The following is a 21,075-nucleotide window of genomic DNA, read 5'->3' on the forward strand; positions in this document are numbered from 1 at the left end:
CGTTTCTTCCGCACTGTATTTTAAAGCAGTTGTTGAACCGCTCAAGTGTCGCGCGCGCTATACCATCGAATGCAGCGTTGCAAACGCAATTTACCGCGCGACACGCGTGTTGGAGTTGCTCTAAATTTTGGTGTGGAGAAGTGCCGTTTGGGCCGTTGTGATACGCTAGAGTTGCGGAGGTTCCTAAGCTCACCATGATCTTCTTCTTCCTCAAGCGTATCGATTCCGCCTCTGTTGTGATCGTGTTGCTGCTTATGCGCGCGGATCTCTCCAAGCTCTCTTCCGGCGTGGTGGACTTCGGGCCCTCATATATGCTCTCCGCTCAAGCTTTCTTCTAGCTCAAGGTGCCAATAAGATGGCGACAGCGAGAGCTCGACCCGCCATGGCCATCGTCCTCCTCATCACGCTCTCGGCCTCCCACACCGCGACATGCTTGGTCTGGCACGACCTCGTCGGCTGTCAGCCCAGCGGCTACCTCCCGGGCAGGTCCGGAAACTGCGAGATGAGCAACAGCCCGGACTGCTGCGTCGACGGCAAGCAGTACCTGCAGTTCCTCTGCTCGCCGCCGGTCTCCGCCACCACGTGGGCCGTCCTCACGGTGAACGGCTTCAGCAAGGGCAAGGACGGCGGCCTCCCGTCCGAGTGCGATGGCGCGTACCACGACGACTCGGAGATGGTCGTCGCGCTCTCCACGGGCTGGTTCAGCGGCATGTCCCGCTGCGGCCGCAGCATCAAGATCACTGCTGCAAAGGGTGGCAGCTCGGCGTACGCAAAGGTGGTGGACGAGTGCGACTCCGTCCACGGTTGCGACGCCGAGCACAACTACGAGGAGCCATGCGCCTACAACGTCGTGGACGCATCGCCGGCGGTGTGGGACGCCCTGGGCCTCGACCAGAGTCTCGGTTTGCAGGACGTTACCTGGTCTGATGAGTAATCAGTTGATACGCGAAAATTCATAGTTGAGGCCGAACACCTCGATGCGCTACATCTGGTCCGTTCAGTATCGTCTCCCTGTATTACCGGGACTTGCCTCCCGTATCGTCTGCACGATTCATTGTACGACGGGAGACACAGGAGAGAATCCGGTGCAGAATCTAGTCCATATCATCAACATGACGATCTGCACATGCATGTGAGCAGTACCAATGCGCAGGTCCAAATAGTGTACATCGTGGAAATAGTGTGTGGAATCCTGTCCAACAGGATGGTCAGGTCAAATCAATAATACTTTTCTATTTTTTATTAGGCCATTCATGAGGGAATGCATTTACCCCCAAACGCCCATCCCACCTGCATGCAACATCGCCTTCTTCCTCCTCCACTTGTGCACAACAATCAGCAAGCATGAACTGCCGACCCTACTGCAGTTGGAAAATGGATTATAAGCAAAACGATTATTCATTTCATCAAAACAAATTCCAGCTACACATCGGCCATTAAACAAACCACACACGTTATATGAAATCAATCCAACAGTATACGTCAAACTAAAATTATGAAATCAATTCCTCAACTAGTGTTGTTCCATAAAACCAATTCAAGATCCAGTCATTCACAATCATATCAAATCTAGTTACTTGCAGGCTCACAACTAAATTGACGGCAAACTAAATTCTGAACCTAAAATCAAAAATTTATATAGTCCGAATTATCAATGGTTAAGCATGAGTGAATTTTATCATTCAATTTAGTCCCCAGTTAAGGATTCATGTCAGCTTCAGGCCCACAACCCATCTACAAAAGTATTGAGACTATTTTTTCTTTAAGGATTCATGTCAGCTTCAGTCCCATGTCAGCTTCATGTCAGCTTCGGTTGAACACTTCGCGCCTGGACCAAGGGGCAAACATTTGTGCCAAGTAGTGACGCCTAGACAAATTAGCTCCTATTGCTAGTGCGGCATGCAAGGGGACAGCCACCTCACAGTTTGGAATCCCCACACACGCTTGGACGTACCAGATATAGTGCACAGAGGTGCTCGGTCACACAAACTTCGCACTCGTTGATATGGCCATATAAAACCCTGTTTTTGATCCAAATCTAGCACTTCTATCGATGGTTGTTCAAGAATGGGATTCTCCTATTCCGTTAAATTCATTTTGGGATACACGAAACTGTAGACTACTTGATAAATCAGTCTAGGACGCCACTACCTAGCGCGCCGCACCAGCCCCTTGTCGTGCGGCGGCTTTCCTTCATGCATGCAAATTAATACATCAGTGATGTCAGCAAAGATTCTTTCAATATTGAATTTTAATAAAGTTTTATCTCTTAAACTGTAAATTCAATTGACGATTCGCTTTCATCATTAGCTTTCTCGCAACGATATCTTCGAAATTAGATCCCATGTTGGCATATTTCAATAACTTTTTTTTCATTGATGGTTGCCAGATTATTATTATTTAGTTATCAGATTATGAACCACTTACTAACCATATTTAATTAACTTAGTTGTCAGAGAAAACTACATTCCAGTTCTCAGTTTCTAATTGTATCCAAGTTGCCATTTTATTTCATACAGTTTGCCAAAAAAATTACATTAAATTATTGGAATTACTTTTCAGATTATGAGCCACTTAATGGTCAGACTAAAGATAACTTAGTTGCCAACTATTTTTACATCTTAGTTGTCCAGTGTTTAGTTGTGTCCATCTTTAATTCATGTAGCTTGTCAGAAAATATTACATACTAGTACATGTCATTTGTATTGTGCCGAGTTGTCATTTTATTCATATAGCTTGCCAAAATAATTATATCAAATTACCATAATTATATGTTGTACTTGCTTACTTGATTAATTATGTTTAAAAAAATGCATATTTAGTCATATTAAAAATACCTAGCTATCAGGTTTAGACATTTATAATCCTATATTATAAGCTAGGACACTGTGTCTGTTGCAAAGAAAAAAAAAGAATAATATCCAAATTTATGCAAAGACAATAGCACCAGCATGTGCATGCCTCGCAGATGTGTAAAATGCGGTACTGTAGCAGGCTATAGATAAGTATTGTACTGTATAGCAGACTATAAACATCGTACTGTGTAGCAGGCTATAAACAGACAGTGCCCTGTATCTGCTTGCGTACGACGCGACCCGCCGCACGGAACCGTCAGCATGCGGCACTTCTAGTTAGATTTCCTCATCAGTCTAAGGACGTCTACACAAAACAATAGGTTAATGTAGGACCCGATGGGCGGATCAGTGCGGATGAGCGAATCAGCCACCTCGCCCCCGCAGAAGGACGGATCTTCCACCGCGCCGTGACGGACAAGCGAATGTGCCACCAAGTCGTCTCGGATATGTTTTTTTTAGGAAAGGATGTGTTTGGTAGAATGATGGAGTATGCATGAGTTTAACAAAGTTCTTTTCTCGACCTGTTTTTAAGTGTTTTGGTAGTGGATCTTCTTAACCTGCATGACATCAGCCCAAATACCCTCTTAGCATTTATGAAGAGTAAACATCCCAACAACCGTTCATTGGTCAGCATGCATTAACGAAGCGGTCGACAATGTGTTTCAAAAAATGTTTAAATTTTCTAAACAATAATTTAATTTCCAAAATACCAAAAATTATCCAGATTTTCAAAATGTGTTCAAATTTGCAAAAAATGTCCTGATTTTTAAAAATTGTTCATTTTTTCTAAAATATACAAAAAATGTACAAACTTTCATTTTTAAAAAAATTCAAAAAATGTTTTAAAATTTAGTTTTCCCATAAAATATTCAGATTTCAAAATTTCGAAAAAACTTCAGAATTTACAAAATGTTTCAATAAAAAAATAGTTTTCCCATGTTTCAAAAAATTGTTTACATTTTTGAAATGTTTTGTTGACTTATTTAAAAATACCGGTTGTTATAGTATTGGTCGGCATGTCTAAACAGATGCAAGCTACCAAATAGATTCCTAGCTTAACATGTCTTAGCACATACTCCCTCCGTTCGGATTTATTAGGTGTCGTGGGTATAAGTCTGACAGTAGATGTGTGGGGTACGAATGAGATGGGCAGAGTCCTAGCTATGGCGAGGTTGTATGAGTTCAGACCCCTCTACGGTGGAGGTAACAGCCCTACGTCTCAGTGCTCTCGGAGATTGTTACCGAGTGCAATATGGAATACAATGATTTTCTAACCCGTCTACCAGTGGGGGAGGGCGGCTTATATAGAGTGCGCTGCCCTCCACAACGGTTCCGGTATAAGGGCGGAGTAGTGGGGATTGAATGCAACGTATGCTCTAAATGCTAATGAATACACCTGGAAACGTACGACCGGTTCCCTCCAGGGAGGTTACGATGTACCGAGTGTATCCAGTCGGTTAGCTCAGTATTCTCCGAATGCTAGTATCCGACTGGATGATACAGGACCTGTCCCCGACTGGGTGATGGGGATTCCTTAATTCAGTCGGGGTAGACTTAGGGTCTTGTCCTTTGTGTGGGGTAGTCCTTGGGTAGGACCTGTATGGCAGGCCTATGACCCTACCCTAGGACTATGACCCCATCATTAGTCCCCGAATGGATTGGGGTTGATACGACGAAGCAGTGCTTGAAGTTCGGATCCGACTGGATTAGATTCGGCTTGGGCGTTGCTTGCCCCTATCCATTTTACCTTTTCTGACCAACGATCCGAGTGGAAGTGCTTGCGAAACCGACTGTCGGGAGCCGAGTGTTTCCGCGGCATCTTTTGACGCGACCGGTCAACTGACAGCGGCGGATTTTCCGGGATCTCAAATTTCGGGTTCCGCGCGCTCAGCGGGGACGACGTCAGCGCACTCGAGTAGCACCTGACGCCTCGATTCTCGCGCCTTCAAGTCCTCCACTGATATCGCCGCGGCCGGTCGGGCGGATAAGGTTTCGGGGCCACCCGCAAGTGACCCAGTCGGAACCCTATTTAAATCTGGGCGGCGAGGCTTCTTCGTTACGCTCGCCGAACCTTTCGCTCTCGCCTGCTCCGTCTTCCTCGCCACCTCCAGCGCTCCAACACTCCCTCCTTCCCCTTCCTCTCGAGAGTTCGTCGTCGCCTCCATGACCAAGGGTCAGACCAGCAAGATGGAGGCGAGGAAGAAGAAGGGCAAGGCGGCGGCAGCGGCCGCTGCCGGCGGGGTGGATCCAAGGAGACTTCCTTCCCTCTACGGTGACGGAGGGAGATCTGCTGGAGCTGGTGGAGCACGGAATGCTCGTGCATAAGTCCTGGAGACTGCCGACGGACGACGAGGTCGAGCCAGCGCCTCGGGAGGGGGAGCGCGTCCTGCTCCTCAGCCATGTTCACAGAGGTTTTTCTTTGCCCCTGCATCCCTTCTTTAAAGGCATCATGAATCACTTCGGGGCTCAACTCCACCACTTTCCTCCGAATGCCATCGCCCATCTTTCTGCCTTTATTGTTTTGTGCGAGTGTTTCATCGGTTGTCCCCCCATTGGGGTTTGTTTAAACACATCTTCTCCGCCCGATCCCAGACTATCAAACGACTTAGCCAGTCGGATGATAAGACTCACCTCCTCCAGCTCTGCGGAGGTTTAGGATTCCAGAAGAAGAGTCGGAGTAGCTATCCTGCTCTCCAGTTGAGTGAGTCAGTTAGGAACTGGCAGTCGACGTGGTTCTACTGCCAGGACATCGCGTGTCCGAATGCGCCGACTGGGCTGCCTCCTTTTAGCCTAGACCGGCCCGCCCCGCCTAAGCAGCTCGCGCTCTCGAAGGCCGAGAAGAACGGCATCCAGCCTTTGGTTGAGGCACTTGTGGATGTCGTCAGGAGGGGGGTCACCGGTATAGACCTGCTGGAAGTCTTCCTTGGTCGGCGAATCCAACCTCTGCAAGCTCGCGACCATGCTATGTGGCATTACACGGGGCCCGAAGATTCCACTCGGACCAACGTGGTGGGCGTGACCGAGGAGAGGGTAACCTCGTGGGTGCTCCAAATCACGGGTCCCTGTGAGAATCCCAAAGGAGCTCGCCAAGTGAAGCCTTACAGCGCGGATCATCCCCCACCGAATCAGGTGAGTGGCATTAGTCGAGTGCACTGAACTGTCTTAATTCCAGTCGTTTGCTTATATCTCCGTGTGATGCCTACTATTTCCGACTGAACTTCATGCAGGCGTGGACCAACTGGTTCTCCCCCGTTTTGAATGGGAATCCGGAGGAGGAGGAGGAGGAAGGCAGCCAGGCCGAGTGGGCCTAAGCCTCGGAAGGCTCTGCCGCGAATGAGGGTTGCTATCCCTGTCACCTCCACGTAAGTGTATCTAGCTTTCGGCTCTTTCTGATATCCGAGTGAACTTCTGCTTACTGGCTGACTGGATCTCACTCGACAGGGTCGCTACTTCTGCCACCTCCCCGGCGCGTCAGGAAGACGACCCCATGGACATGGACAACGTTGTCTCGTCTCAGCCAGGTGCGTTGTAGGAACGTCGAGTGTTTTATACCATTGCTTCTTTCTTTTTCTGAGACCTCGTGTCATTCGGCCTGTCAGGGGCGATCTGCCTGGATGAGGGCGACCGGGGGAGAGTCGACCCAGGTGTGGAGCCTGTTCTTGAGGCTGCTCCTCCCGCTGCCGCTCTCGCCGCCGACGTGCTGCCGACGGAGGCACTGCCGCCGACTGAACCAGTGCCGGTGGAGGAGGAGCCGACTGGGGCGGGCCTTGGGATGCCTCAGGAACCTCCGACGATTCCAGGTTCGCCGCATGCTGAATTCAGCATCCAGCGTCTTCCGGAGGAGCAGGTGGGAGCGGCCAAGGGGGCTATGGTGCAGGCGGAGCTGATGACTGGAGAGGCCAAGAAGGCCTATGACTCCATTGCGGCCTTGTACCAGCGGAGCTTGGAGCTGTGCGATGATATTCGAGTAAGTGGTCTAGTAAGTATTTACTTTTCCTCTGTAACCCACTGGGTGTTCTTGAATAGGAGCTGTTATTTGCAATGGGTTCACTCTGAGTGAACCCAGTGGGTGTAGTCCCCGAGACTTCTGTCGAGTGCTTGCACCGACAGTTGTCTTTATACGTGTCTGTAGATAGGAGTACCGAGTGCGCGTAGTTGATGTAGTCGGATTGCACTTACGGTAAGAGTCCCCGAGAGTAAGTTGTACTCAGGTCGGGTAGTATTGGCCTCGGAGGCATAGTTGATAACATGCATCTCAATAGGGCATGCCTGGTTGAGGTGCATGCCAGTGGGGTCACGCTTAGTGAACCCATTGGGTGTAGTCCCCGAGACCGCTGTCGACTGCTTGCGTCGGCAGGGGTCTGAAGAACTTAGACTGTTAACTGTTGAACTTTCTGATTGTCTCTTGTTTGTTGTTTGCAGAAAACTTGTGCAATGGGATCAGCCTATGAGAATCTCAAGGCGGAGAGAAATCAGTTCACGGGCGAACTTGATGCGGCTATGGTTGCAATGGCTGGCATGAAGGATGCCCTGGCGGAACGGGAGAAATCATTGGAGCAGGCGCGTGAAGTGAACAAGGTGTTGACTGAGGAAGTGGAAAAGATGGGGAAGCAGAGGACTGCGCTGGTGAGTCAGATGGATGTGCTGAACAAACGATGTAGAGCACAAGAGAAATATGTCAGCGACTGGGCTCGGCAAATGATGGCGCGTCTGGCTGGTAAGTCCGTATTTTTCCGAGTGGTTGTGCTATGCGCGTAGCACTCGGCGCTTATTGTCTGTTTGTCCTATTGTCGCAGATTTTTGCTTTGACGCCGAAGCTGAAGCGGCTGACGTGGAGCGTTCGATTCTTGAGAACGTTCCACTCAGCGACGACGCCAATCGGGATCTGCTCCGTGCGCACACCCGCGTGGGCAAAGTTGGTCCTTTCATCGGTCGACTGAGAGAAGTCGTCGGCCGAATCGACAAGGAGCTTTGGCCAGAAGATGAGTCGCGGCAGGAGATGGAGAACCTGATGAGTCGACTGGCGGAGATTCCCAATAGAGTGCAGTCGTGGAAGAAATCTGCAGCTCGTTGCGGTGCAGATGTTGCACTGTCCCTGGTCCGAGTCCATTGCAAGGAGGTGCGTGAGGAAAAACTGAAGACGCTGAAGGTCGCCAACACGAAGAAGCTTCGATTCGAAGACTTCATGGAGACGTTCCTTGAGAGTGCTACCCGCATCGTCGACGGAATCGACTTGGACACTTTCGTGGAGCCCACCAGTCCTGGTGCCGGCCCAGCTGACGCGTAAGAAACTTTATCCTCGGTATGCCGAGTGTTTATCTGTAAGGTACTCTGGCCACTTCTGTTGGCCGTCACACTTTTAAATCGGTGCGGGTAAACTTGATCCGCATCGAGTTAGCTATCTTTGCGAGAATTTTGGAATCCAATTTTTGCTCTTCTGTTGCAATGTTGATTCGAGTTTTTGGTTGGCGTTTCTTGGTGAAGCCAAAGGCAAACAGCCGATGCTGGATCGCTGTTAAGCTCCCTCCGAGTGTGACGTGAAGTGCACGCTCGGAGAAGGTTATTACTTAGGCGATGCTGGATCGCAGCTAAGCTCCCGAGTGTGACGTTAAGTGCACCCTCGGAGAAAGTTAATACTTAGGCGATGCTGGATCGCAGCTAAGCCCCCGAGTGTGACGTTAAGTGTACACTCGGAGAGAGTTAATACTTAGGCGATGCTGGATCGCAGCTAAGCCCCCGAGTGTGACGTTAAGTGCACACTCGGAGGGAGTTAATACTTAGGCGATGCTGGATCGCAGCTAAGCCCCCGAGTGTGACGTTCAGTGCACACTCGGAGAGAGTTAATACTTAGGCGATGCTGGATCGCACCTAAGCCCCCGAGTGTGACGGTAAGTACACACTCGAAGAGAGTTAATACTTAGGCAATGCTGGATCGCAGCTAAGCCCCCGAGTGTGACGTTAAGTGCACACTCGGAGAGAGTTAATACTTAGGCGATGATGGATCGCAGCTAAGCCCCCGAGTGTGACGGTAAGTCCACACTCGGAGAGAGTTAATACTTAGGCGATGCTGGATCGTAGCTAAGCCCCCGAGTGTGACGTTAAGTGCACACTCGGAGAGAGTTAATACTTAGGCGATGCTAGATCGCAGCTAAGCCCCCGAGTGTGACGTTAAGTGCACACTCGGAGAGAGTTAATACTTAGGCGATGCTGGATCGCAGCTAAGCCCCCGAGTGTGACGGTAAGTACACACTCGGAGAGAGTTAATACTTAGGCGATGCTGGATCGCAGCTAAGCCCCCGAGTGTGACGTTAAGTGCACACTCGGAGAGAGTTAACACTTAGGCGATGCTGGATCGCAGCTAAGCCCCCGAGTGTGACGTTAAGTGCACACTCGGAGAGAGTTAATACTTAGGCGATGCTGGATCGCAGCTAAGCCCCCGAGTGTGACGTTAAGTGCACACTCGAAGAGAGTTAATACTTAGGCGATGCTGGATCGCAGCTAAGCCTCCGAGTGTGACGGTAAGTACACACTCGGAGAGAGTTAATACTTAGGCGATGCTGGATCGCGGCTAAGCCCCCGAGTGTGACGGTAAGTACACACTCGGAGAGAGTTAATACTTAGGCGATGCTGGATCGTGGCTAAGCCCCCGAGTGTGACGTTAAGTACACACTCGGAGAAAGTTAATACTTAGGCGATTCTGGATCGCAGCTAAGATATTTTTTTTGAGACCGGAGTCTGCGACCGCGGAAGAACTTTGAACCTGCAAAAAACTCAATCTGCTTTATATTATTTCGCCAATACTTGTTCTTTACATCGCTTCACACGACGGTCACGTGTAGAAGCGCTTCAGGAGGTCTCCGTTCCATGCGCGCGGCTCGTCTATCTCTCTCTGAATGTTGTAGAGTCTGTATGCTCCGTTGTTCAGCACCTTGGAGATGATGAAGGGTCCTTCCCAGGCCGGAGCCAACTTGTGGGGTCTTTGTTGATCCACTCGGAGCACCAGGTCGCCTGCTTGGAATGTCCGACTTCTGACGTGGCGCGCATGAAAACGTCGTAGATTTTGTTGATAAATGGTCGAGCGAGTTAACGCCATCTCGCGCTCCTCTTCCAGAAGATCCACTCCGTCTTGCCTTGCTTGTTCTGCTTCGGCTTCGGAGAAGAGTTCGACTCGTGGCGCATTGTGTAGCAAGTCACTCGGAAGGACCGCTTCTGCTCCATAAACGAGGAAGAACGGCGATCGCCCTGTAGATCTTTTCGGGGTTGTTCGAAGTCCCCAAAGCACTGAAGGTAGCTCGGTAACCCAAGCGCCAGCGGCATGTCCTATCTCTCGCAGGAGTCGGGGCTTCAATCCTTGCAAAATAAGCCCGTTTGCCCGCTCTGCTTGTCCATTGGACTGAGGATGTGCTACGGAAGCAAAATCCACTCGGATGCCCTGGCTTGTACAGAACCCTTTGAATCTGTCCGAGTCAAAGTTTGTCCCGTTGTCCGTAATTATGCTGTGAGGTACACCGAATCTGAAGATGATGTCCCTGACAAACTTGACGGCTGTCGAAGCGTCGAGCTTCTTGATGGGCTTCGCTTCGATCCACTTCGTGAACTTGTCGACTACCACCAACAGATGTGTGTATCCACCTTGGCCTGTCTTGAACGGGCCGACTGTATCTAATCCTCACACTGCAAACGGCCACACTAGAGGGATCGTCTTCAACGCGGACGTTGGCTTGTGGGACTTGTTGGAGTAGAACTGGCAGCCCTCACATCGATCAACCATATCCTTAGCCATCTCGTTAGCCTGCAGCCAAAAGAAGCCAGCCCTGAATGCCTTGGCTACGATTGCTCTCAAAGAGGCGTGATGACCACAGGTCCCCGAGTGAATATCCTCCAGAATCAGCTGCCCCTCCTCTGGGGAGATGCATCGTTGAAGAATGCCTGAGATACTCTCCTTGTACAATTGGCCTTCAATGACAGTGAATGACTTCGATCTGCGGACGATCTGCCTGGCTTGGACTTCGTCTTCTGGAAGTTCTTGCCTCAAGATATATGCCATGATCGGCACAGTCCAATCGGGAATGACAGCCAGAATCTCCATGACCAGATCAACCACAGCAGGTACATCGACTTCAGTCGGATCTGTTGTGCTCTTGGGTTGTACCGGTTCCTCTGTGAAAGGATCTTCTTTGACTGAGGGGAGGTGGAGGTGCTCGAGGCAGACGTCACTCGGGACTGGTCTCCGAGTGGATCCGAGTTTTGCTAACTCGTCAGCTGCTTGGTTCTTCAGTCTTGGAACATGGTGGAGCTCTAGACCTTCAAACTTCTTCTCCAGCTTCCTCACTGCATTGCAGTATGTGGTCATGGTGGGGTTCCTGACGTCCCACTCTTTCATCACTTGATTGACCACCAAATCCGAATCGCCGTAGACCATCAAGCGACGGACGCCGAGTGAGATGGCCATGCGCAATCCATAGAGGAGAGCTTCATATTCTGCCTCGTTGTTGGAGGAATCAAAGTGTATCTGCAGCACGTACTTGAGCTTGTCGCCCTTTGGTGATACGATCACAACACCAACGCCGGAGCCATTCAACATCTTAGACCCATCGAAGAACATTGTCCAATGAGCCGAGTAGATGTGGGTCGGTTGCAGTTGTTCTACCCATTCTGCTATAAAGTCAGCCAGGGCTTGAGACTTAATAGCTTTCTTGGCCTCGAACTTGATGTCACAGTACAACATCTCCATTGCCCACTTCGCCACTCGGCCTGATGCGTCTCGATTGTGGAGAATTTCTGACACGGAGCATTAGAAATGACAGATACCGAGTGGTCTTGGAAATAATGAGCCACCTTCTTCGCAGTCATATAGATCCCATAGATAAGTTTTTGATAATGGGGATACCTCTGCTTGGAAGGGGTCAGGACTTCGGAGACGTAGTACACTGGCCGCTGAACTTTGTATGCTTTGCCTTCTTCTTCTCGCTCGATTGTAAGAACAGTACTGACAACTTGATTTGTAGCCGCGATATATAGAAGAAGGGGCTCTTTACTGAGCGGGGCAGTAAGAACCGGCTGGATGGAAAGTAGGACTTTGAGGTCGTCGAATGCGACTTGGGCTTCGTCTGTCCACTCGAAGGTATCTGATTTCTTCATGAGTCGGTACAGAGGAAGTGCTTTTTCGCCGAGTCGACTGATGAACCTTCTTAAAGCCGCTAGGCAACCTGTGAGCCGTTGAACATCGTGTATTCTGACCGGCCTCTCCATTCGGATGATGGTCCCGATCTTTTCGGGGTTGACGTTGATCCCTCGTTCGGAAACGAAGAAACCGAGTAACTTTCCGCTGGGAACACCGAATGAACATTTGGCTGGGTTGAGCTTGATATCGTACCTACGAAGGTTGGCGAATGTTTCTGCCAAGTCAGTCAGCAGGTCGGAACCTTTGCGTGACTTGACTACGATATCATCCATATATGCCTCCACATTGCGACCGATCTGGTCGAGGAGACATTTTTGGATCATGCGCATAAAGGTAGCTCCTGCATTCTTCAGACCGAAAGGCATAGTGATGTAGCAGAAGCACCCGAATGGGGTGATGAAGGCTGTCTTTAACTCATCGGGACCATACAGACGGATCTGATGATAACCCGAGTAGGCATCGAGAAACGACAGACGCTCGCAACCCGCAGTCGAATCGACAATTTGATCTATGCGGGGGAGCGGAAAATGGTCTTTCGGGCAGACCTTATTGAGATGCTTGAAGTCGATGCACATTCGGAGCGACTTGTCCTTCTTGGGCACCATGACGACATTGGCGAGCCACTCGGAGTGGTGAACCTCGCGAATGAAGTTGGCTGCCAGCAGCTTGGCCACCTCTTCCCCGATTGCCTTCCTCTTGTGCGCGGCGGACCGGCGCAGACGTTCTCGGACAGGCCGAGCCGTGGAATCCACGTGCAGTCGGTGCTCAACCAACTCCCTGGGTACACCTGGCATGTCGGAGGGTTTCCATGCGAAGATGTCCCAGTTCTCACGGAGGAATTGGGTGAGCTCGGCTTCCTATTTAGGATCGAGGGTGGTGGAGATGTTCGTCGGGGCAGCAGTGGCGTCCGTCGGGTGGATGCTAACCTTCTTCGTCTCTTCCGCCGACTGAAATGCAGACTCTGAAGCTGGCTTCTTCGAGCGCATCAGGTCGGCGGGGTCGACTATTTTCTTGTACTCGTCCAGCTCGAGGACGGCCATCTGCTGGTCGGCAATTCTTGATCCCTGCTGCAGACACTCTTCAGCTCGCTGCCGATTGCCTGTGATGGTGATCACGCCTTTCGAGCCTGGCATCTTCAGCTTCAGGTACACGTAACATGGACGGGCCATGAAGTGCGCATACGCTGGGCGACCCAGAATTGCGTGATAAGCGCTCTGGAAGTCAACCACTTCGAACGTTAGCCTTTCCTTGCGGAAGTTCTTGTCGGAGCCGAAAACAACGTCCAACGCGATCTGGCCGAGTGATTTGGCCTTCCGTCCAGGGACGACTCCGTGGAACTGCATGCTGCTTTCGCTGAGTCTGGACATCGGAATGCCCATCCCCTTAAGGGTGTCGGCGTACATGATGTTCAAGTCGCTGCCACCATCCATGAGGACTTTGCGCAGTCGGACTCCTTCTACTACCGGGTCGACGACCAGGGCCTGTCTTCCCGGGGTGGGTACACGTGCCGGATGATCCGACTGGTCAAAGGTGATCGCAGTCTGGGACCATTTGAGGAACTTGGGGTTGGAAGGGGTGGCCATGTTGACCTCTCGGTTCACTAGCTTCAGTCGGCTCTTGCTCTCGACGTCAGCAAAGATCATCAGGGTGGCGTGGACCTGGGGGAACGGATCTTCCTTATCCTCCTCATCCTGTTCATGGTCCTTCTCACTCGGCTGCCCTTCGCTGAATCCCTGGATCAGGAGGCGACACTGTTGAGTGGTATGCTTCGCATATATGGGGTTGCCTTCTTCATCCATCTTCGTGTGCACCGGACAAGGCTGGTCCAGGATGGGATTATTGAACGGCTTCTTCTTGGGGGTAAACTGCGCCTTTCCTTTGCCCTTGAACTTAGCATTGGTCACGGCTGCAGCCTCTGCTTGAGGTGTGGGCGGAGCTTTCTGTTTCTGCTTCCGAGTGTTACCTCCGTCAGCATCGCCGACTGTCTTGTGCTTGCCGCTCCGGATGCGGTCCTCCTCTTCGCCATTTGCATAGCGCGCCGCTATCTCCATCATCTTGCTCATGGAGATGTCGCCTGTTCGACCGAACTTTAAGTACAATTCTCTGTACCGCACGCCTGCCTTGAAGGCGCAGACTGTTTGATGCTCGGTGACGTTCTCCACCGTGTGGTAGAGAGTTGTCCAACGCTGGATGAAGTCGCGCAGGGACTCATTCGGCTTCTGGACACAGTGCTGGAGCTCCACAAGGCCTGCAGGGCGTTTGCACGTCCCCTCGAAGGTCCTGACGAATACTCGGGCCAGATCTGCCCAACTGTAAATGCTCGAGGGGGCCAACTGGTTTAGCCACGCTCGTGCCGAGCCGTCGAGCATCAGAGGGAGGTGCTTCATAGCGACATGGTCGTCCCCGCCTCCGATCTGGACTGCCACTCGGTAGTCGTCCAGCCATGTTTCTGGATTGGACTCTCCTGTAAACTTACTGATTCCCGCTGCCAATCGGAAGTTGGGCGGGATGTTAGCCGAGCGGATGGCTCGACTAAAACACTCGGGACCGGACACGATGGCCCTGCTTCCACTCGGACGGTCCATATCGTAACCATCACGGTGGGCTCGACCCCTGTCGACTCTTCGTTGGGCGATACGTCCTCTTGCGTCGGGTCTTGGGTCGTGAGTGTCGCCGACTGAACGTCGATCATCCTGATGCCGGGACCCATAGGACCCACCTCGCGGAGGGGTGCGTGAGCGGCGGCGATCTCCATGAATCAAGGAACGACTGCCTCCCCTGTGGCGCTGATGGGATCCAGGGCTGTGAACCGACCGATGTGTGTTGGCGTGGACGGAACTATTGTAGATCCGGTTGTGCGACTGGGAGACTGCCGAATTCTGCTGCTGCGCCGTGTGCAACAGGGCTCGGATCTGCTCGATCCCTCTACCAGCCTCTAAATCAGTCGGCTGGAGGGAATCGGCTATCTTGGCTGCAGCAGCCAAGTTGAGGAGGGGCGTGCGGAACAACTCTACGTTGCTCCGCCGAGTGTGTCGACTGGCAGAACGGCGAGGTGGACGGCGCGCACCGGATGCTTCGCCAACCTCGCGCTCGCTTCGACCAGCTTGACGGGGATCTTCATGGGTGTTGGCCATGTGAACTTCTGCTGCAGGCCCGCGGCCCGCGTACTCGGAAGGAAACTCAGTCGGAACTGAGCCCGAGTGCTGGGAACGCGGGGCAACCACAACAGACTCCAGAACTGCCACTTGAGAAGACGCGATCTGATGCGCTCGGGCATGCTGCACCCAACGTTGGAGACGCGGACGGCGGGACCGCTTGTTGCGGCGTATGATGGAGGTGCGGGCCAACAACGGAGCCGATTGTTGGAGAAGAAGAACGCCGCGGGCGCCGGCACGGAAGTGCGTGGCCCCACGACGGGGAAGCGCCTCAACTTCGAGAGGTGCCTCCCGAAGCAACACCGAATCGCCGACGGTGAAGGAGAGAGCGCCGAAGAAGATCTGGGGACCCATGCTCGAAACTCCACCGGACGACATGACGAAAGGAAGTAGTCGCAAACTCGCCGGAAATCGCTTAGACGCCTGCCCCACGGTGGGCGCCAACTGTCGTGGGTATAAGCCTGACAGTAGATGTGTGGGGTACGAATGAGATGGGCAGAGTCCTAGCTACGGCGAGGTTGTATGAGTTCAGGCCCCTCTACGGTGGAGGTAACAGCCCTACGTCTCAGTGCTCTCGGAGCTTGTTACCGAGTGCAATATGGAATACAATGATTTTCTAACCCCTCTACCAGTGGGGGAGGGCGGCTTATATAGAGTGCGCTGCCCTCCACAACGGTTCCGGTATAAGGGCGGAGTAGTGGGGATTGAATGCATACGTTACAGGTAACGTATGCTCTAAATGCTAATGAATACACCTGGAAACGTACGACCGTTTCCCTCCAGGGAGGTTACGATGTACCGAGTGTATCCAGTCGGTTAGCTCGGTATTCTCCGAATGCTAGTATCCGACTGGACGATACAGGACCTGTCCCCGACTGGGTGATGGGGATTCCTTAATTCAGTCGGGGTAGACTTAGGGTCTTGTCCTTTGTGTGGGGTAGTCATTGGGTAGGACCTGTATGGCAGGCCTATGACCCTACCCTAGGACTATGACCCCATCATTGGGCCCCTGGGTGGAGGGAGCGCGCCCGCTCCTATTAGGCCCCTTCATCGGTGTACGGTTTGTCTTCACGAACATAGTAATTTTTCATGCATGAGCTCATATACATTGAACGACTAGTACTACTCCTAGCACAATGTCATGGCTAGCCAACCAATGCATGCACTTTTAGTCCTCTTTCGATTGGCCTTGCATGCACCATGCGTCATCCGAGGCGGCCAAGTAGAAGCATCACTGTGCACGTGAGCTGGCGCTGGCTTCCGAAGTGTCATGAAATTAAACGGCTGCATACTTTCAAGGATTAATCATCTTGCCTTGGTACATGCGATTTGGTCAGGGGGCCTAATAAACTCGGACGGAGGGAGTACATCAGTACCAAACAACACCAAATATATGTATTCAACGTGCCTACAGTAAACATGTATTAGAGAAAAACAACCATGCTAGGTTGAGAATACTACCAAACACATCCTCGGATCCGAGGATCAGCTACCTCGCCGCAATGAATGATCCCTCATCCCTCAGATGGGCAGACATGTGACTAGATCGATGGTGCTATGATTATCAAGATTGTATTGACCTTGTTGTCTTCAACCGCATTCAACCCCATGACACGACAAAAGGGAGCGTATGATGCTTTTGAGAGATTGCACAAGGGCACCTCAAGTCTCAATACCTCCAATCTCGTCATCCTGAAGAGCAAGATGGATTTGCTTAAAATGAGGAATGGTGAAACACCAACTGACATATTTCACAAGACTAAATAATCTAGCATGGGATCACCTTGGCCCAGGAAGATTTCATCAAGGAGAAAATTTGAAGGGCCATCATGCCTACTCACTCGGACATGGTGTTTGATATCCAACAAAGACCCGACTATGTTAATCTATCACCGAATGACTTGTTCACATTGTTTGTCTCACGCGCAAACTTTTCCAGTGTGGCCAAAGAGATGCGAGTGGCTCAATCAATCACGGTCAAGGCTTCATCGACACTCGCAATAGTCCTTGCCCAGGTGCAGGGGGGCTAGACCCTCCATAACAAATTGATTTTTCTACTATGATAATGATTGTTGCAGTCAATTTTTTTACTTCATATGAATTTTGCCCCCTCATAAACAGACTTGCCCCCTCTATGCATTGTCCAGGTGTGAATTCATACGCCCTCGATAGCTATATATGGTTGCAGAGTGATGGTCAGGGAATGCCAAGTCATGGTTCATTGATTCTGACCTGGGACAATGCGTTGTAGGATGGAAGAGATCAGGCCTAAACATGGATTTTTTTACTTCATATGAATTTTGCCCCCTCATAAACAGACTTGCCCCCTCTATACATTGCCCAGGTGTGAATTCATACGCCCTCGATAGCTATATATGGTTGCAGAGTGATGGTCAGGGAATGCCAAGTCATGGTTCATTGATTCTGACCTGGGACAATGCGTTGTAGGATGGAAGAGATCAGGCCTAAACATGGACCGAAAGTGGGCTATAATTTATTTTTCGCCAGTCGGGTCTTGAACTCGAGACCTCTTGACTCTGATACCATGTAGAAGTGCATGCTTTAACCAGTGCAACCAAAAGACCGGTCTGATAAAAAAGACTAGACAACACATTATATGTCAACAAAGAATCATCTTGTGACTACAAAAATGTAGTGAAACTATACAAAATATTATGCGTTGATACTTTGCACCACATCATAGGTAGCGGACTACGTTGCATCCATTCATTCGGTCCGTCGGGAAAGTCTCTTTTTCTAATTTAAAAATGGATAACTTAATTGCATGCCGGCCCATTGTCAACAAGTATACATGTAACACATGTTTCATCAAAATATACCATTCAAAGAAGATGTAAGAATCACATCGACCGTGTACAGAATTGACTTCAATAAAAGTGACAGAGCTCTATTAACTATGGTAATGATGTGTATTTTACATACTCCTCGATTGCTTGATGCATTCCTTGATTACGAACAGGACACTTTGACGGCAACCCACAAAAATCTGCCACGGTTACATTGTGACCAAGTGTATTTCTGGAGTTGTAGTGCTTCGACCATTCGGCAACATCTTTTATAAGAACAGAAAAAATACCTTGCGTTAGTATTTAATTAAATATATAATAAAATATGTACAGAAATGAACCAGAATATAATGTATGGTTGCGTACCATATAAGCTTCGCTGATGAAGACACTAGGCCATCCAACATATGAGAGATGTCTGTTAGCATTGGACAAAACACAAATTAGCAATGCAAATTCATTACTTGATTGGAACGATAGACCGATGTACATATAAAGCCAAATTAAACTTGTTCCTAGTTCAGTAGTAGATGCATCAGATGAGATAATAAATCACATACCCCGCAACCCGTCCAATAATGTCGTGCGGCTGAAGCCATTGCTGCCCAATCGGATAGAGAAATCGATCGTCCACTGAATTGTTGTCTCCTTTGGTGAGTACTTGAATTTCTCCTGTATCCGGGTGCTTGTGAACCTATAGCAATTTAAGAAAAATATTCAGGTAAATTCAAGTCAAAACAGAAAATGACGTACAAACAGCGAATCAAGTAGGGGAGGAAATGTTTGATCGGTGTGTAGCGACAGATACTAGCTAGAAGGTTTGTCGTTACCTCGATCACACGATGGACAACCGGAAGTTCGAAGCCATCAACTTTGAAAAGAATGATCTCCCCTACGTGGAAAGGTTGATTGCTCTTGTTGTGCACAAACACCATATCGCCCTGCAAAACAAGCACATATTCCATGCATGCATCCATCAACATGTCGGTCGAAATTAACTGGGGCGGCAGATTGATTGAAGTGCACTTAGAGAAACCGTGTACCTTTTTAATTCCAGGCTCCATACTTTCCGACAAAACCGCCATCGCCGGTGCCTTGACACCCGTCACTAGCATCAGTCCCTCGGGCACCAGCACCAACAGTGCGACGACCATAACTGCATTCCAAGTTTAGTTAAAAAATCTCCAAAAGGAGAAGAACATATAGGCGCATTAGCAACGCTGAAGAACATTGAACAAAGAGGCCTATATATGTATGTATATACCGAGGAAGGTGACGGATTGCGTGAGCACATGCCGGATCTTCATGGTCTCCTCTTGACCGGACGATGGGGAAAACACAAACTAGTTTCCTGATCGATTATATCTAGTATATGTTTCCAGCCAACGTCTAGTCTTGCTTTGCAGCCATGGAGGTAGGTTATGGATATATAGACAAAGCTGAGGAGGATAGAAGCTAGGTAGGTAGATTGCTCGATACGAATCGGTGACGGACACCATCGATCACCTCATCACCACACGTACAAGATTCGGTTTCCGGGTCCGACTCCGATCGTGCGATGGAATCATATACGGTGTCTGTCCGTATGTGCGGTTTGCAACTGATTTATGGGAAACGCTTCCAGGCGCGTCGTTCGAATTGTTCGGCCGGTCGCACGCGGCTGCGCGCCTCGCTGGTCAGGGGTATGTAATATTTTTTTGTCAGATTTGCTGCAACTATGTGTAAATTTGATACAAACGTTTTTTATTCTGCGACAATCTGTCCATTCAAAAGGCTACATCCATGTTTTTTTGTTGCCACTCGAGTTCGTTGAATTTTTTTGCTATAACCGTGTTAATTTTTGCTACAACCGGCATCATTTTTTACTGTAACCGTTCACTAAAAAAGTTGCATACGCGTTCGTCAGAGCTGCAACCCGAGTTCGCTGGATTATTTTGCTACAACCCTTATTTTATTTAGCTACTACGCATTATCTGCTTCGTTTTTTTGCTACGATCACATTTTTTTTCTATAACTATATTTTTGTTGCAACCGTTGACTAAAATTGCTGCATCGTGGACGGAATTTGTTGCATCAAGAAAAAATTGCTGCATGGATAGATCTAACGGTGCGCCCCGTAGATCTGACAGTCACGCTGCGACCGGCACGAGCGTTCACGCCGGCGCGCCGACGCCCAGTACTGGCCCTGATTTATCTGTTCTGTTTATTAAAAGTTAATTACGTGCACGTGATAATTGTTGTTGAGTAAATAGGCAGAATTTCCATGATTAATTTCAGAATATAAAGCATGACGATACTAGCTACTAACATGTAAAATTCTAACGTACTAGATGCAGTAGACAACATGAATAGCAGCAACACAGTATAGCAAAACATGTACGCATCTAACATGTTCATTAGGCCAACGGAAGCACGACGCACGTACCGAACGTTTGCAGATGAAGAAGATGTGTTCGGTGCAGTTATGTTGTTTACGATGACGGAACAAAGTAGACGACGCTTGAGGCGGCGGTACGCAGCAGCCCCCGACTTGCTAGGTAGACGACCCGTTGTGGAAGCAACGAGCAGTCGCGCAAAGCGCTTTCCAAAAACCTAATTTGCCCTTTCACGTACAGGATCACAAAGGCGACTGGTTCCGGAGACCTGCTCTCCCATTCGCCGGTGAACGCCGGCGCTCGGGATGGAATAGACTACGGAGGCGGCGCAAGGAACAAGGAGCAGCAAAACCTAGATTGGTTTCGATGTGTACAGCGCCCACGGCGCGTTCCTTTTATAGTGCGGTTCAGAAAACCCTAACGGGTGCGACGTGGCCCACGCCGCACATCCGAGTCGGTTGCAGCACACGATTCGGGAGCGACCCGAACCGACCCAGCTGTGACGCGTCCGTCACGACTACGAATTCAGTTTTCCAAAATAGTAAAAATAAAGACAGATGTTGTCCCGGCTAGAATTCACGAAACGATGATCGCGATGTGTCGTGTCATGTTGAGCAAGCGGCGAAGGAGGAGGAGTGCGCGAGAGGCTCTCCTCTTCCCACTCACTTACAAGTGCTACAACACTCCACCTTATAAGGT

The 21,075-nt window shown here is 50.0% G+C and overlaps 2 protein-coding genes across 2 annotated transcripts; one reads left to right on the forward strand and one right to left on the reverse strand.

The window, feature by feature from the left end:
- Positions 1-382: 382 nt before the first annotated feature.
- LOC123405742 (putative ripening-related protein 5) lies at positions 383-934 on the forward strand. Its single transcript, XM_045099319.1, has one exon. It carries the CDS (start codon positions 383-385, stop codon positions 932-934), a length of 552 nt encoding a protein of 183 aa, XP_044955254.1.
- Positions 935-18,069: 17,135 nt separating this feature from the next.
- Positions 18,070-19,369, reverse strand: LOC123405966 (signal peptidase complex catalytic subunit SEC11A-like). Its single transcript, XM_045099474.1, has 6 exons — positions 19,266-19,369; positions 19,045-19,157; positions 18,832-18,942; positions 18,562-18,695; positions 18,368-18,419; positions 18,070-18,267 (listed from the first exon to the last, which is right to left on the reverse strand). The coding sequence occupies exons 1-6, from the start codon at positions 19,306-19,308 to the stop codon at positions 18,211-18,213; spliced, it is 510 nt and encodes a 169-aa protein (XP_044955409.1). The 5' UTR covers positions 19,309-19,369; the 3' UTR covers positions 18,070-18,210.
- Positions 19,370-21,075: the final 1,706 nt, after the last annotated feature.

The sequence above is a fragment of the Hordeum vulgare genome, chromosome 6H, assembly GCF_904849725.1.
Source record: "Hordeum vulgare subsp. vulgare chromosome 6H, MorexV3_pseudomolecules_assembly, whole genome shotgun sequence".
Taxonomy (NCBI): Eukaryota; Viridiplantae; Streptophyta; class Magnoliopsida; order Poales; family Poaceae; genus Hordeum; species Hordeum vulgare.